This window comes from Otolemur garnettii, unplaced genomic scaffold (assembly GCF_000181295.1).
Source record: "Otolemur garnettii isolate 467f Iridium unplaced genomic scaffold, OtoGar3 scaffold00062, whole genome shotgun sequence".
In the NCBI taxonomy this organism is placed as follows: domain Eukaryota; kingdom Metazoa; phylum Chordata; class Mammalia; order Primates; family Galagidae; genus Otolemur; species Otolemur garnettii.
In genome coordinates, this window is record NW_003852457.1 from 2990916 (window position 1) to 3006304 (window position 15389).

The 15389-nt window shown below is 46.1% G+C and overlaps 1 protein-coding gene across 1 annotated transcript in view; it reads left to right on the forward strand.

Moving 5' to 3' along the window:
- Positions 1–15389, forward strand: part of FAM135B (family with sequence similarity 135 member B) — a 283763-nt gene that overhangs the window by 175127 nt on the left and 93247 nt on the right. The window contains exons 4-5 of the mRNA XM_003792859.2: positions 4129–4268; positions 14108–14178. Of these exons, the coding sequence (XP_003792907.1) occupies positions 4129–4268; positions 14108–14178 (211 nt within the window). The remainder of the gene's footprint in view (positions 1–4128; positions 4269–14107; positions 14179–15389) is intronic.

The following is a 15389-nucleotide window of genomic DNA, read 5'->3' on the forward strand; positions in this document are numbered from 1 at the left end:
GAGTGTTGAGAATTTTGCAGGTAAGAGCATACTTATTTACTCATCCTCCTACCTAAGCCTCACATCCAGTATGGACATTAGGGAATGATTTTTATGTCATTCCAGCTCAGAGGCAATAGCCTGCCCAAGGCCACACAACCACAGAGTGGTGGCATGAGCTTAGGACTCATGTTTTCCTTACTGAAGGAAATTCTGTCCTAAACCATATGAAATCCAAGATTGCGACTTTGAAGAACTCGTAGTTTAACTATGAGTTCCACGTCAGTGGGCTCTAACATGTTTAAAAGATTCTAAGAACGTGGCTGGGCAATGTATTCTCAGCAATGTATTCTCAGTATGTTAGTTTTCAAACACCCCAGACCTCACTCAAGTGGCTTCAGGCCTTGGAGTTTCAACATTGCACAAAACCTAATTCTTTGGGGAGCTTCTCTGTGCAGGCAGAGCGATGGCAATGTTCATGGAAGGGAATTAGGGGTTGGTCCCCTAATAAATGTACTAATGTGCCACTGGCTTGGGCACAGGCCTAGGGTCTGTGGCAGGGGACCAGCACCTACACTTTGCAGTCATCTCACAGGCCCCCTGGGGCTGGTGGTAGTGCTCAGCAGATGGAACATCATTGTTTCAGTTTTAAACATTCAAAGGTGTATAGATACGTAAAGTAATAATACCACTCACGGGGGTGGGGTGGGGTGGAGAGATGAAATAGAAAAACCTCAAAGCCTCTCAGTGTCTTTCCCTCTGGCCTGAGATGCCAGCTTAAACTGTTGGGAATGCATCCTGTGTCAGGGGGCCTTGACGAGCTCCTCTCCTCTCCTCTTCTCCATGCTCTCTCTCAATTCCCTCCTTTTTTTTATTTCCATTCTCTCCTCTTCTTCCCCCATATTCTTTCCATCTGTCCTTCCCCCCTAAAGTTCCACCCCCCATTGTACATGGCCAACCTTACCACACGTAAATAAAAAGACAGACTGGGGAAGCCTCTTGTCAGGAGTGTCCAACCTTGTTTTTCTCTGCCACACATTGGACATTAAATACACAAACACTGAGGAAAGCCAATTAGCAAAATAAGGGTCCATGTGTACTTTTCATGATAGTTAGTATCACAAATAAGCAAAAAAAAAAAAAAAAAAAAAAAAATAGCTGGGCATTGTGGTGGGCGCCTGTAGTCCCAGCTACTTGGGAGGCTGAGGCAGGAGACTCGCTTAAGCCCAAGAGTTGGAGGTTGCTGTGAGCTGTGATGCCACGGCACTCTACCTAGGGTGACATAGTGAGACTCTGTCTCAGGAAATAAAAACATCTTCACAAAATCATCACGTGGCCTGTAGGCTGCAGGTTGCACACCCCTGCTATAGTTATTGGGCCACACATTTGGAAATCTGGTTGCCAAATAATTAGAAACACCCAGAAAAAAACCACAGTGACTCTTTACCCTACAGCTAGGAAACGGCACCATCCCAAACTACAAGTCAGGTCTCAAAGAAAAGGTGGACAGAGGGTGGACTTTTGTCATTTGTGGGTGCCCAGAGCACCAGGAACAGGCAAGCATCCAAATGTGGGTGGTTGTTGATGAGAGGACGATCCCTGTGGGAACTAGGCAGACACGTGCTGCCTTGAAGATCTCCACAATCCCAGAAGCTGCCCATGCTCAGTGAACCTCCTCTTCTTAAAAGACCCCTGTTATGTTCCCTATTCTGTAGTGCTGAGAAAATGACCCAGAAAGCCCTCCAGGGTGAGAGAAACATTTCTTCTTTAGCTTAATGGGGCATCTTGGGATTTGGTGATTTTTAGTAAATACCAGTTAAGCCCTGTGATCCAGTTTGCTGACCTACTCAGATTCAGAGGAGTTTAATCTTCCATAAAAATGTGGCCAGTGGAAAAGTATTCAACAGAAAGTACTCAGAAGCTTCTCTCTAAACACAGTTGAAAAGTCACCATTCCGTGTCATGTGTGCCCAGCATGTGACTGGTCTTAGGCTGTAGATCTATTTCATCCTCTTTATGTCCACAACAATCCCAGAAGGTCATTGTGGATATGTCCGTTTTTCACAAGGAAAGCTGCTGTTAGAACAGGTGATGTCACTTGCCCAGGATGGCGAGTGATTGAACTGTTTTGTTGGCTGTCCCTCCTGGAAGCAGACAGCGCAGTGCTGCTCTGACCTTCAGAGTATTTACCCCATTCATCCTCTGCCACGTCCACAGTCTGGCTTTAGATCAACAAGGCCTTGACAGTGATTGAGAAAACGCTAGGGTAGAGGCATCTGTACACATTGCTACTTAAAAGCCACATCAATTTGAATCTTAACAGGTCTGAATAGGGAGGGCTACATTAGGCCAATAATTTTACTTCCTTTATGACAAAGTACCAATTAATGCGGCCACATCTGAGCCACCTTGAAAACAACATGTGATTTTGCATGTTTTGTGTTCCCTCCCCTGTAGTTACAAGGTGGGTGTTGGCATAGCTGTCACTGTGCATGAGAAGGTGATGTTGATCCTGTGTCCCTGTTTCCAAGGAACTCATTAAGCCGTCAAGAGTCAGTATACAAAGTACTTGTGCAGTTTTTCTTTCCTGGCTGGACTGATTTTTCTTATTTTCTTGGCATCCTTTTCAATCAAGCTATTTAATTCTTTCTTCACTGCTTTAGAGAGCACCCACCCTTTGCTAGGAAATAAATGCATTTATTCATTCACCTGAGACTTCATTTTCTCTGTTATTAAATAGAGATTCATGAGGATGGATTTGCAAAGTGCCCCACTGTTCAGCAGGGTCTCAGTGCAGCTGCTGTAACAGCACCGTCACCTGGGTACTCATCACAGCAGAAACGTCTCACAGTTCTAGTTGTTGAAAGTCTGAGGTCAGGGTGCAGCGTGGTCACTTTCTGGTGAGGGCCTTTTCCAGGTTTGTAGACTGATGGCTCTTCTCACTGTGTCCTCACATCATGGAAGGGGCGGCAGGGTGAGCACTCCAGACCCTTGTAAAGACACTGACCTCACTGATGAGCACTCTGCTCTCATGAACCGACCACCTCCCCAGGGTCGCACCACCACACGCCAGCCCACTGGTGATTGGATTTTAGCACATGAATTTTGGGAGACCTAAGCATTCAGTTCATAGCAAGGACAGGCCAAGGCACCTCCCTCTCCTTTGAGCCTGGGTCTCTCCATCCTAGTGAGACTTGCCTTAGGGGTTTGTCTTCAGGGTTAAGGAAAGTGACACAACTGAAAGGCAGTTTGGAGGCTCACAGTGCCCTGTGGCTGTTTGTTACTGTGGATAGGTAAGAATTTCCTTATGTTACACAAATAAATAAAAGAGTATTTATAAGTGAATATAAATATCACTTACGCCAAAATACATCTATACTTTTCCAGCTGCACAGATCATGTGTTGAAGGATTTGGAGGACTTTACCCACTTGTGTCCCATAATAACTCTGATCGGTGGCCTCCGATCTCAATCTCTTCAGATAGATTTGTCTTTCTGAAATCTAATGTCACTTTGAAACAGTGTTTAGGGATTATGGTAGGTTTAGAATCCATTAGGGGTTACAAGCTAACAAGTCCCTTACAAAACTTGATATACAGCACAATTTGGATTAGCACATTTGGGTAAACCTCAAGGCAGAATGTTCTTCATGACATACAGGATGTGCAAACATCGTCTTTCAGGAGAGGGAGGTTCTGTGGGCACTAGGAAGTCTTGATAGAAGGAAAGGTGGATTCTGTTCCTTACTCTCTGTCCTTGTAGAAGGAAGGGTGGACTCTGTTCCTTAGTCCCTGTTCTTCTCCTCATTGTTTCCAGGTGAGGGGGAATACGAACCAGTTTGTAGAGGAAGGGACATATGGACAGGTAAATAAAGGAATAGGCACTGCGTTCCAACTAGGGAGTATTGCCCAAGCATGGCAAGTACCTTGTGCAAGGTTATGTCGCTTATACTGAATTAAATAAGATTCTTCTGCTATGAGCCCAAGTCAATGAACAGAAACCTTTACATGCTGGGGGCTCCTTTCTCTGTGATTTTAAGCCTTGGATGTTGGAAGGCGTTTGGTGCCTTTTCTTCCCAGGAGAAGGCATTCACCTGACAGGTGCAGGACAGACTTGGAGCTCACGGCTGCTACCGATTCTTGTTTTGCAGAGAGCAGCAGCCTGCGTGCAGCCTGTGTCCACGAGGGCATCATGCACAGCCGAGTCTTTCAGATCTTGTACCGGAATGAAGAAGTGCTCATAAATGATGCCGCCATCTTCCAGGCTCATTTGCTCTTGGATGGGGAAAGGGTAAGTCTTAAACCTATTGCCAATGACATCAAGCTGTTCCCTGTCATTACTGTGCAAATGGCAAATGAAGGAGAAGCTATGGATTTACTCAGAGATCCGTCAGATAGGAATATGTGGTTTTATAATATCGTGCACTTCCTTATGTATGCATCTCCCCGCCATGGTCTCATTCACATGCTTGCCCATCCCGTGTAGCCTCCACCAACTAACTTACAGCCTTTCACTCCCCACTCCTCACTCACGCACTTGCTCATCTGTTCAGGCACTCTGTCGGCAGGTGTTTAGGGAGGATCTGCCTTTTGTAGGTTCTGTCTGGGCCCATGGATGAGGGACGGAGCTGAGGAAGGCGGTAGGTCCTCTGCCTTGAAGGGGTCAATAGTTCATCAGGAGGTAGAGGGGTCCCTGGTAGATGGTGTGCACGCTGCTGACTGACTGTAGAAGTTAAATAGGACACCAAGGGTGGATAAATGGGCTCTGTTGGGCATGTCCTTGCTGATTTCACCAAGGAGCTGGCTTTCAGATGCACGTACCGTGCGTCCATCAGCATGAAGAAGAGCAGCTCATGACGGGGCACTACGTCAGCACAAGCCGGGGAGCCCAGAGGCTTCATTCTGCTTCCTGGACGCTTGATTAAAGATGGCCTTTACATCACATCAACACATTTCAAGGGAATATATATATTCCCTTGAATATATTCCCTTGAATATATTCCTTTTCAAGGGAAATATATATATACATATATATATATATTTCTTACAGCATAACTGTGTACATGAATGCAATCATGGGGTACAGTGTGCTGTTTTCATGTACATTTGAAATACTCTCATCAAACTGGTCAAGATAACCTTCATATCATTTTCTTAGTTATTGAGTTAAAACGTTCATACTCTGCTTTTAGAAAGATTCACTTGTACCCTTGTAAGATAAACCATAGAGGTGACCCCCTCAAGCCCTGCTCTGTCTTTCCCCTCCTCACCTCGAGTCTCTGCTGTCGATCACAGCTGATGATTCCTGCTGCGATACCTCTGGATTGATGTGCAAGAGTGTTCCTATTGTAGGAGGATCTATCTGGAGCCTCCTCCTCACACCTGAGTAGGAGGAGCACCTGGGTATCTAATAACTTTCTCCCCTCATGCCTCATGGCTTTGTATTCCAATCTTTTATGATCTAGGTAATGACCACATTCCCCTGTATGTCTGAAACTGAAAAGCTGCCAGCCCTTCCTTACACATTAGTCCATCCATCCATCAAAGGTGTACCAAGCATCCTTTAAGTACCTACCATATGCTGCTGACAAAATAGTGAACAAGAAAATACCTCCTGGCGTTAGGGGGCTTAGATCAAACAAACCAGACACATCTGTGCTACCGCAGCACCTTCTCCGGGCACTACTCCCAGCTCTTGAGTCTGTGAGGGACTCTTGTGAGATGAGAGAGAAGTGTGCACCCCAACTAGAGGTCACTGAAGCTATAGCTGACCCCACTGAGCAACCTGTTGTCTCATGACAGACACTCAGATAATGAGATTGTCAAGGGCACAATACAGCCTTAGACACAACCTTCACACACAGGGAATTATTCCCTGGAGGGAAAGTGTTGGCTAGTAGAGGCCTCTGAGACACAAATGCTAAGGGAGAGCCGAGTGCTCCAGAGCTCAGGAGATGGTATCGCTGGAGGAGGGCACAGGAGCCCTGGGGGGTGACATTCCAGGAAGAGCAATGAGGCCAAGGTGACTTCACAGTGAGCCAGCAGAGAGGAGGTGAGAACCGAGAGGCAGGAGGGCAGACACAGCATTGTGGGCCAGGGTAGGGAATTGAAAGCTTATTCTCAGGCAGTGGAAAGCTATTGATTATGTCAGAAAGGTGAAAGGACACAAGTTTATTTTAGAATTTCATCATCCCCTTAGCAGTCTGTGTGCTTCTCAGGCCTGGAGTCTCACCTCTCTCTGCGTCTCCAGAGCCCTGGTAGCCATGGAACTATATTGCAGATACTTGGACAAAGGATGAGTGAATGTCTCAGTTGTGTAATTAATAAACTGAATTTAGAGTCCCTTCATTTTAGCACCTTTGCAACCTCTTCTTTCTGATTAGCAATGAACAAGCCCAGTGTGCCTTGTCTGGTGGCACTCAGGCCTCACTCTGCGCTCACACACGGGCCGCAGCTGCCTCCCATATACAGCAAGGAACACGCACCCCACTCAGCAGAGTCTATGGTTAATCTGATCCTTGTCTTCCTTAGGCCATGTAAGTGACCTCAGATGCTTCTTTGTAATTAAAATGAAAAAGGCCACACCAAACCCCTGCCAGCTGTGGAGCTCGGCCACCCCTGTCCCCATTTTCCATATGCTTCATGCCCTGGGAGGCTGACCACAGGCCCTGCTCCTCAGTGCATTTGCTCTCAGTTTCCACGTGGTTTCAGCCCAGGAGAGGTTCTGCAGGTGCCTGGGAGGAGGATGGGCCCAGGGTGCACACTCTGCAGGCTCCTTCCAGGCTGGGTCACACAGGCTGGTGTGCAGGAGGCTGCCACGGGCCATATTTAGTGATGCCACATTGGCAGCTTGAAATCAATTGTGATGGAAACATTCGTACCACTAGAAGTGGCAGTGCTCCAAATCACTGTCTGTTTTAATCTTCTTCCTGAGAGCCACTTGCTAAGTGTTTGCCAGCTTGCCACTTGCTTGGTCCTCCTTCCAAAGGCCCCAGCTGCAGTCTGGGCCAAGCTGCACCTTGCTCTTCTCGGTTCTGAGTGCTGCTCCCTCTGCTCAGCTCTCCAGGTCCAGGGTGGGAAGGAAGTCACGCCTCTAATCCTGAGGCACTGAGCCATCATCTCTTGCTTTCCCTACGCCCTCCCCACACCCTTCGAATCATCCCTTTGATGAACTGTACTCGGTTCCCTCATTTTGAGTGTATCCCCCCATTTCCTCCCTAGACCACAGTTGTTACATTACTTTAGGAAAAGATTCCCTCACTCTGCCTTGAATGTTAATAAGCTCCCGGTTAGGCTGCACTCGGGGGCAGCTTCCCCAAATCAGAGAACCACACTCTGTTTCACATGGGCCATTGTCCCTGGCATGTTGACCCCACAGAGCTGCCTTGGCAGAGTGGCTGTGACAGACACATGATGGAGGCCGGTTTGGGCACTTTGAGCTATCCTGCCCATCATTCTGCTTTAGTTCATCAGAGCCTTGCTCCTATCCTTGAGAGTTTAAAGCCTTTTGAGTCTGACCTTTCCCAATGCTCAACTTCAGCTGCTCTGAGCTTGTAGCCAGCCTTGGTTCTGAGGCTGGGCAGGGAGGGGAGTGTTGGTTCTGAGGCTGGGCAGGGAGGGGAGTGTTGGTTCTGAGGCTGGGCAGGGAGGGGAGTGTTGGTTCTGAGGCTGGGCAGGGAGGGATGGGTCTCACAGTGCACGCTGACTTCTGCTTGTCACATTTCTTATCTCTATCAACTAATAATTTATGACTGTGCCTGGGTGATCCATGTGGCAGCAGATAGTCATTTCCAAATCAGGGACAATTCAAGTTAATTGGATAGGTCTGTAAAGACCGTGCATTTGCAGTGAATACAGCAGCTCTTTTCCAGTTAACATCCATCTGCTTATGACAATCAAAGAGGTCCTTATGGCCAGATAGCTGGGCAATGTCCATGAACTCACAGAGACACCGTGTGGACAACCGGTGTTCATGAAGTGCCTGTCCTGGCACTATTCCGTGTGCTATGGGAAACTGAGGCTTGAAGATTTTTTTTTTTATTAAATCATAGCTGTGTACATTAAAACTATCATGGGGTACAGTGTGCTGTTTTATATACAATTTGAAATATTTTCATCAAACTGGTTACTATAGCCAGTGTCATTTTCTTAGTTATTGTATTAAGACATTTATATTCTACATTTAGAAAGATTCACATGTACCCTGATAAGATGAACCATAGGCATGATCCCACCAATCATCCTCCCTTCACCCTCCCCACCCTCCCTTTCTCCTTTCCCCATATTCTTGGGCTATAACTGGGTTACAGCTTTCCTATGAAAGCTATAAATTAGTTTCATAGTAGGGTCGAGTACATTGGATACTTTTTTTTCCATTCTTGAGATACTTTGCTAAGAAGAATATTGTCCTGCTCCATCCATGTAAACATGAATGGAGTATCTATCTTTCTTTAGGGCTACATAGTATTTCATGGTATACATATACCACAATTTATTAATCCATTCGTGGCTTGATGGGCACTTGGGCTTCTTCCATGACTTAGCAATTATGAATTGGGCTGCAGTAAACATTCTGGTACATATATCTTTGTTGTAGTGTGATTTTTGGTCTTCTGGATATATACCTAGTAGAGGAATTACAGGATCAAATGGCAGGAAAAAATGCTCACCATCCTTAATCATCAGAGAAATGCAGATCAAAACTACTTTGAGATATCATCCAACACCAGTAAGATTAGCCCATATCACAAAATCCCAACATCACAGATGCTGGCATGGTTGTGGAGAAAAGAGAACACTTCTACACTGCTGATGGGATTGCAAACTAATACATTCCTTTCGGAAAGACATCTGGAGAACACTTAGAGAACTAATAATAGACCTTCCATTTGAGGCTTGAAGATTTATTTCATGCAGCAAGGTCAAAGATGAGCACAAGGGGTGGCCATGGACAGTACCAGACCCAAGCTGAGGCATTCTATAGGATGTTTGAATAACAGTTACAAAGAGTGCGTATGGAGTGAGGGTGGGTGTAGGCTCTGTTAACCCCACAAAAGATTTGAGAAGCCTTAAAAAACTTACATAACACTGACAATAAAAAAAATAGTAGTATGTTTACAGGCAGAAACATATGGATGGAAGGACAGAAAACGGGAAATAAAGCCCAGGTGAAACGTTGCAGCCCAAATGCACAAGCAGCTTCTGTGTGTTTACTCATGGTGGCCCCCACGGTTACTGCTAAGCTCACAGCAGCCACGGAGGAGATGAGATACAGTTATTAACAAGAAGATGCTTAGCACTCTGAGGAAGAACAGACATACTACGTATTTTTTAAAAAAAAAAACAAGTTGTGAACAAGGTTGCATCTTCATAGGCTTAAAAAGGAAAAGCATTTCCCGGAGTGTGACTTCATGGTAGACCTGCTTCCCAGTCCCCGGGCAGTGCTTGTACAGAACGCAGATTTATGGCCCTCCTCCCTAGCCTAGTGATTGAAGGGCAGGTATTTGTTCAGGGGGCTTGATTCAGTTTCCAGGCATCCTCAAACTATGGCACACAGGCCATATGCGGCCCGCCGAGGACATTTATCCAGCCTGCTGGGTGTTTTTACCATGGCTGCCTGTCCTGCTTAGCAGCCGACTTGTCCTGGGGCCTGCAGTCTGCCCCTCCAATGGTCTGAGGGACAGTGAACTGGCCCCCTGTTTAAAAAGTCTGAGGACCCCTGGTTTTGACAGTAGGCTGTGGAAAGACTTCCATGGGAAGTAGTGAAGAGCTCCTGAGACAGAGGAGAGCAAGGACAGTATGAAGCAGAAAAGCAGAGGGTGAGTTTGGGAGGAAAACGTCATTGTCAATGGGACAGGCAGAGGCAGAGACACAAACCTGGGAAGGAAGGTGGAGGAGCTGGTACGGGGCACCACCTAGACGCTCTCCCAGCCTCCAGCCCACCTTGCTCTGAAGGGAGGAGGCTCCTTTCAGATTCTGAAGGAGAAGAGCTGGAATGTAGAAACTCCAGTCTGCAAGAATATGTAAAACGGGGAGACAATGGCATGGATGCAGGTTCTGCTGGTAAGCACCATGGCAGAGGGGAGCTCTGACCCAGGACAGTGTGAACCAAAAGGAGGACTGCATGGCAGCCAGTGCAGCTCCTAGAACTGGGTCCAGGTAAAGCATGGGAGGTGGAGGACACGTGTAAAGAAGAGAGTTAGAGGGAAGTTGACTTTAGGATTTGGGCTTGAAATGGGCTTGGAGTCACTGCTGATAGCGTAGACAGGAGAGGAGCCTTTCTATTGGGGAGTGATGGGAATTCGAGTTGCTGTATGACAATCGCAGTGAGCTTAATTCTACTGGCATCTTCTGCTTATCAGGTGTGTGCAGTGTGGCAGGCAGCGTGCTGAGTTCTTGGTCTGGAATATTCCGTTGAATCCCTGCAACAGCATTATGAGGTGTTTCATTATTCCTGCTTTACAGATGAGGATGCAGAGATTTAGAGAAGTTCTTTTCCAAAGTTACACCACCAGGAATTGGTAGGGCTGGAGTGTCAACACTGGCAATCTGATCATGAAGTCCGTGTTTGTCCGAGTGTTCAGGACCCCCATGTGGATTTGGTAGAAGAATGGATGCTTTGTGTGCAGGAGCCATTGACAAACCAGAAGTAATGACAACAGTCACAAGTAACATTCATTGAGATTTGTGTGAGTGAAGCTCTTGGTGCACATTTTCTTACTCAGCTCACACACAGCAATCGTGTGGAGGAGGCACAATCCTTTCACTCCCGTCTTACAGATGAGGAAATGACAGGTTAACAGGACCAGGGTCACACAGATACTAAGTGGTGAAACTGGGACTTACACGGATATGGTCATCTTTAAAAGCTGCCTGTCTCGTCACCGGGCTGTGCCAAAGCTCAGGAGAGAAATTAAGAATGTGGGATAAAACAAGAGTCAGTTTTATGAGCAGAGTTAAACCAACTAGTGGGAGAATGTGCAACTTAGAACACAGACTTGACCGTCCTGGAAAAAGCCCAAGAAGTAGAGCCCTTGACAGTACCTAGCAATAAGATATGGGGCTCACTAACTGGTCAGGTTTGGGCAGTGACTTCAGTTTCTCCATTTGTAAACAGTTTTTCTTTTTTTTTTTTTTTCTTTTCGAGACAAAGTCCTACTATGTTACCCTCAGTAGAGTGCTGTAGCATCACAGCTCACAGCAATCTCATACTCTTGGGCTGAAGTGATTTTCTCCTTTTTTAAAAATTTCTTTATAAAATCATAACTGTGTACATTAATGCATTTATGGGGTACAGTGTGCTGATTTGATATGCAATGTGGAAAGCTTACATCTAACTGATTAGCAGAACCATCTTCTTGCTTGCCTCAGCCTCCCGAGCACCTGGGACTATAGGTGCCTGCCACAATGCCCAGCTATTTTTTTTACTGTTGTTGTTGTAGTTGTCATTGTTGTTTAGCAGGCCTTGGCTCGGTTCGAACCTGCCAGCCCCAGTGTATATGGCCTGTGCCCTAATCACTGAGCTATAGACACGAGCTATAAACAGTATTTCTTGACTCAAAATTTTATGCACATTAAATAAGATAGGGTGTGTCTTGTGTTAGTTGATTGCCAACCGTATAAGAACTCTTTCATAAATATTAGCTCCTTTTATTATTTTTGCAGTTATATAAAACTGTTTCCCGTTGGTGGGAAAATGGCCCTCGCAGGGAGATGATAACCTTACTGCAGATGAGGCAGAGTAAAGCATGAATTACACTTAACCCTGTGTGTGTGTGTGCATGAGTGTGCACATGTGCGTGTGTGCATGTGTGTGTGCACTTGTGTGTGCGTGTGTGCATGTCCATGCATGTGTGTGTGCACGTGTGTGTGTACGTGTTCATGCATGTGTGTGTGCACGCACCTGCATGTGTGTTTGGAGAAGGCAGGAAGGCAACAGCCCTCCATAGAATACATGGTAGGAAAAGACAGTGACTTCATTCTGAAGTATCTTGCAAATAAGATTCATTGAGGCATCGTGAAGTCATAGCCAGGCTCAATTTAGGTACCGCTTACCCAGGCCATTGATTTATCTCCTAGTTTCTAAGGAATTGCAGCAAGTTTAAAACTGGAGCTGACAGTGAATTTTCATTACTGAGGCAAATGTGTGCTCAGAAGATGGTTGGGAGGACTGACTTTGCCTGTCTCACTTCCAAGGAACGGGTGGCGGGAGACCGTATTGCTTTCCTTGTGTATTTGAAGCAAGGTTCATGATTATGCAAAACAAACCTAGGAGAGGAGCTTATTTATAGCACTTGGATTCAGCAAAATGTTAACTTTTAAGTACTTTTTATTTTTTTACAACAAATTTTAAACCCTGGAGATGTAAAGATAAATTTCATCCATATGTCTCTGCCTGAATTATGCTTAACCAGGAAGACATTTCTGAAAAGTCCTCTGGATAAAATCTTTCCATGCAGGATGAGGCCATTCTTGCAAAGAAGCAAAAACAAAGGATGTGGGGATAAGGCAGAGCTCCCTTTATTTTTCAGAGATGCATCAATATTTTCTGGACAGCAGGCACTGTTCCTGGAGCAGGGGACCCAGAAGGAGTTAGTACTAGTCTCTCCCTTAATGATGTACAGATCACTGGGCCACCAGGCAGGAGAACAGCTAGGAGGTTTAGGAGCAAGCCAGATGGGTATTGTCAGTGACTGCAGTGAACGGGTAGAGGATGCAGGACCAATTACCTGATCCAAACAGAGCTTCCAAATGCCAGCCCAACATCGCCAGATCCAGGATTTTTTTTTCAGAAGTTGAAAACGTGTAATAAAAATGTGAAATTGCCTGGATTTTAAATGGTTGCTACTTGTTCAAAACATTTTCAAAAATACCATGGAGACTACACAAAACGTGTCTGCAGAAAACACTTGGCTCGTGGCTTCCAGGTTATAAAGCTGAAAAAATAATACGATTGTAATAAGACGTGTTAAACATTGAGATAGGCAAGAAGCAGGTGCTCACAGTTACAGGGGGGAGGGGCTGCAGCATCCAGCCTGGAGTGGGGGGAGGCAAAGTCCCATCAGGGGCGCACAGTGAGATGCTGGGTCACCCCACTGAGCACATACAGGGAGTGGTAAGATGTGGTATTTAGCAAACGGGCCCCCCTGAAGGTGGAGATGATGTTGTTTTGTGAGAAAAGAAGAACAAGGGATAACATCTTTAGGGGTATGTGAGAAGCTGGCAGGAAGAACATAGTTTTCTATGTTAAAAAGTAGTATTTTAAACTAAAGGTGAAAGCAGCTATGGGCAGCAGGTGAAATATTAAAGTGTCTTCACATGTAAATGATTAATGGCTCTCAAGACAAAATTGAAAGAGCTGCTTTCTCATGAAGTTGAGACGTCTGGAGCAGTAACAACTGTCCTGAGCACCAGCTTCTTCCTCTGCACAGGTGGAAGGTGGTGCTTGCCCTCGGCAGGGGCTTAAGGATTAGCGATCACAGCATCTCCACCTCTGTCTTATCACTAGCCAGCTGGGATTTCACTGGGAGTCATTGCTCCATCCTCCCAAAAAAGGTGCTGCAGAACTCTATGGGACTCTCTGCCCCTGCCCCAAACCAGACTCTAGACCAGCGGTTCTCAACCTGTAGGTTGCGACCCCTTTGGGGATTGAACAACCCTTTCACAGGGGTCGCCTAAATATATCCCACATATCAGATATTGACATTACGATTCATAACAGTAGCAAAATTACAGTTAGGAAGTAACAATGAAAATAATTTTATGGTTGGGGGTCACCACAACATGAGGAACTGTATTAAAGGGTCGCAGCATTAGGAAGGTTGAGAACCACTGGTCTAGAACAAATACATGTAGGGAAATGACACTCTCAAAAGGAGAGTGCTGCAATAAGGCGACTTGTTCAGACTTTTCCACCAGTCGGTCTGTTTTCCCACTCTGGTCTGTTTTCTGTGTGATGTAACCTGTTCACCCAGAACTTCCTGGAGTATATATGGATATTCTGCTTTCAGCATAAATAGCATTAATTTCTGATGAGATCCTGTTTTCACACTTCGGGAGACAGACTAGCCAGATCTTTCATTCAGACCGGATCTGACTCCTGACGCTCCTGGGCTTTTGTTTCTCTTGCAGGTGGAAGACGCACTGAGTGAAGTTGATTTTCAGCTCAAGGTGGACCTGCACTTTACAGACAGTGAACAGCAGTGAGTGTCATGGAAACCCTGGAATTGTGCCAGCACAATGCCCTATCTGTCCTTGCTCCTGGGGTATCCTCATGGCCCTCAGAATGCCCCACAGATGATGAGGTCCCTATGAACTGTGAGGTCCTGTGCCCAGGATGTAGGCTCAGAGTGACTGCAGGGTCATTTCAGACTGCATGCATTTTAGGCAGGTAGCACAAATGCTGTAGACACAGAAAGCGCCAGACTTCCTGGGTTTGTGAACGGGCAGCTTCTCATGTCTGATACTTGCAAAGTACCTATAAGAGGTTGTAGAGAGCAGAAGTGAGGACTGGTTCCCAGAGAGTGGCTGGGTGTGCTGAGATCCTTCTAACAGAGAAAGATGGAGTGTTTCTTCCCTCACCCTTAAGCCAAAAGAATGCAGTTTCAATGTTGTATTAATTGGGGGGTTTAGATTCATGACCCTGTGGGCCTTCAAACCTCAAAGCCCCTTTTAAATCAAAGGAGATCATGCCAGGTTCTGCATCTTTGTGCTAGGTATATGCTATTGTGTTTCAACTCTCTGAAAATTGAAAATCCATTTATGTGTAGCCTGCTGATTAAATAAGCAGGAGACAAATCTTCTCTCTCCTAACTGCTTCCTCCCACCCTGCAGTGAACTCTCATGCCACTAAGCCTCTCTGGGTTCCTTCGGGTAAATTATCCTTTCCTTAAGTATTAAGCGGTCCAGTCAAGAGTAATGCCAAAACTCTAACCTCTCATTCAATGTGTAGCTTCTTTCTGTTCATCCATCCCACTTCCAGGCCAGGCTGTTTCAGGGTAGGAAACTCCCAGCAGAATCCAGGCAAGGTGAGGACTTCACATCCTGCTCCTACCATCCCCACTACAGTTTGGGGACCTTACAGGTCCAGCACAATGAGGGTGGGGGAGACAGGTGGGAGGACCAGGGCTTTGTTTGTGGGCAGGAGCCTTCCTGTAGTAGACACTGCATTGTCTTGGAATGTGCTTTGGATCCTTAGAGTTATAGCTGTTAGGCAGCCCCTCTGACCCTTCCTAGCCCCCCACCCCACAGCAGTTCTCTGATATAATGATCCCTCTTGTGGCTGTGTGACTTATTCCTGGCAGGAAGCTATTTGGGATACGTCCTTCTCTAAGGAACCCACATGTGACCCATGGGAATAGATGCAAGCATTTTGGCCCACATCCCACATTTGTGGGGAAACCCCTTGGGCATG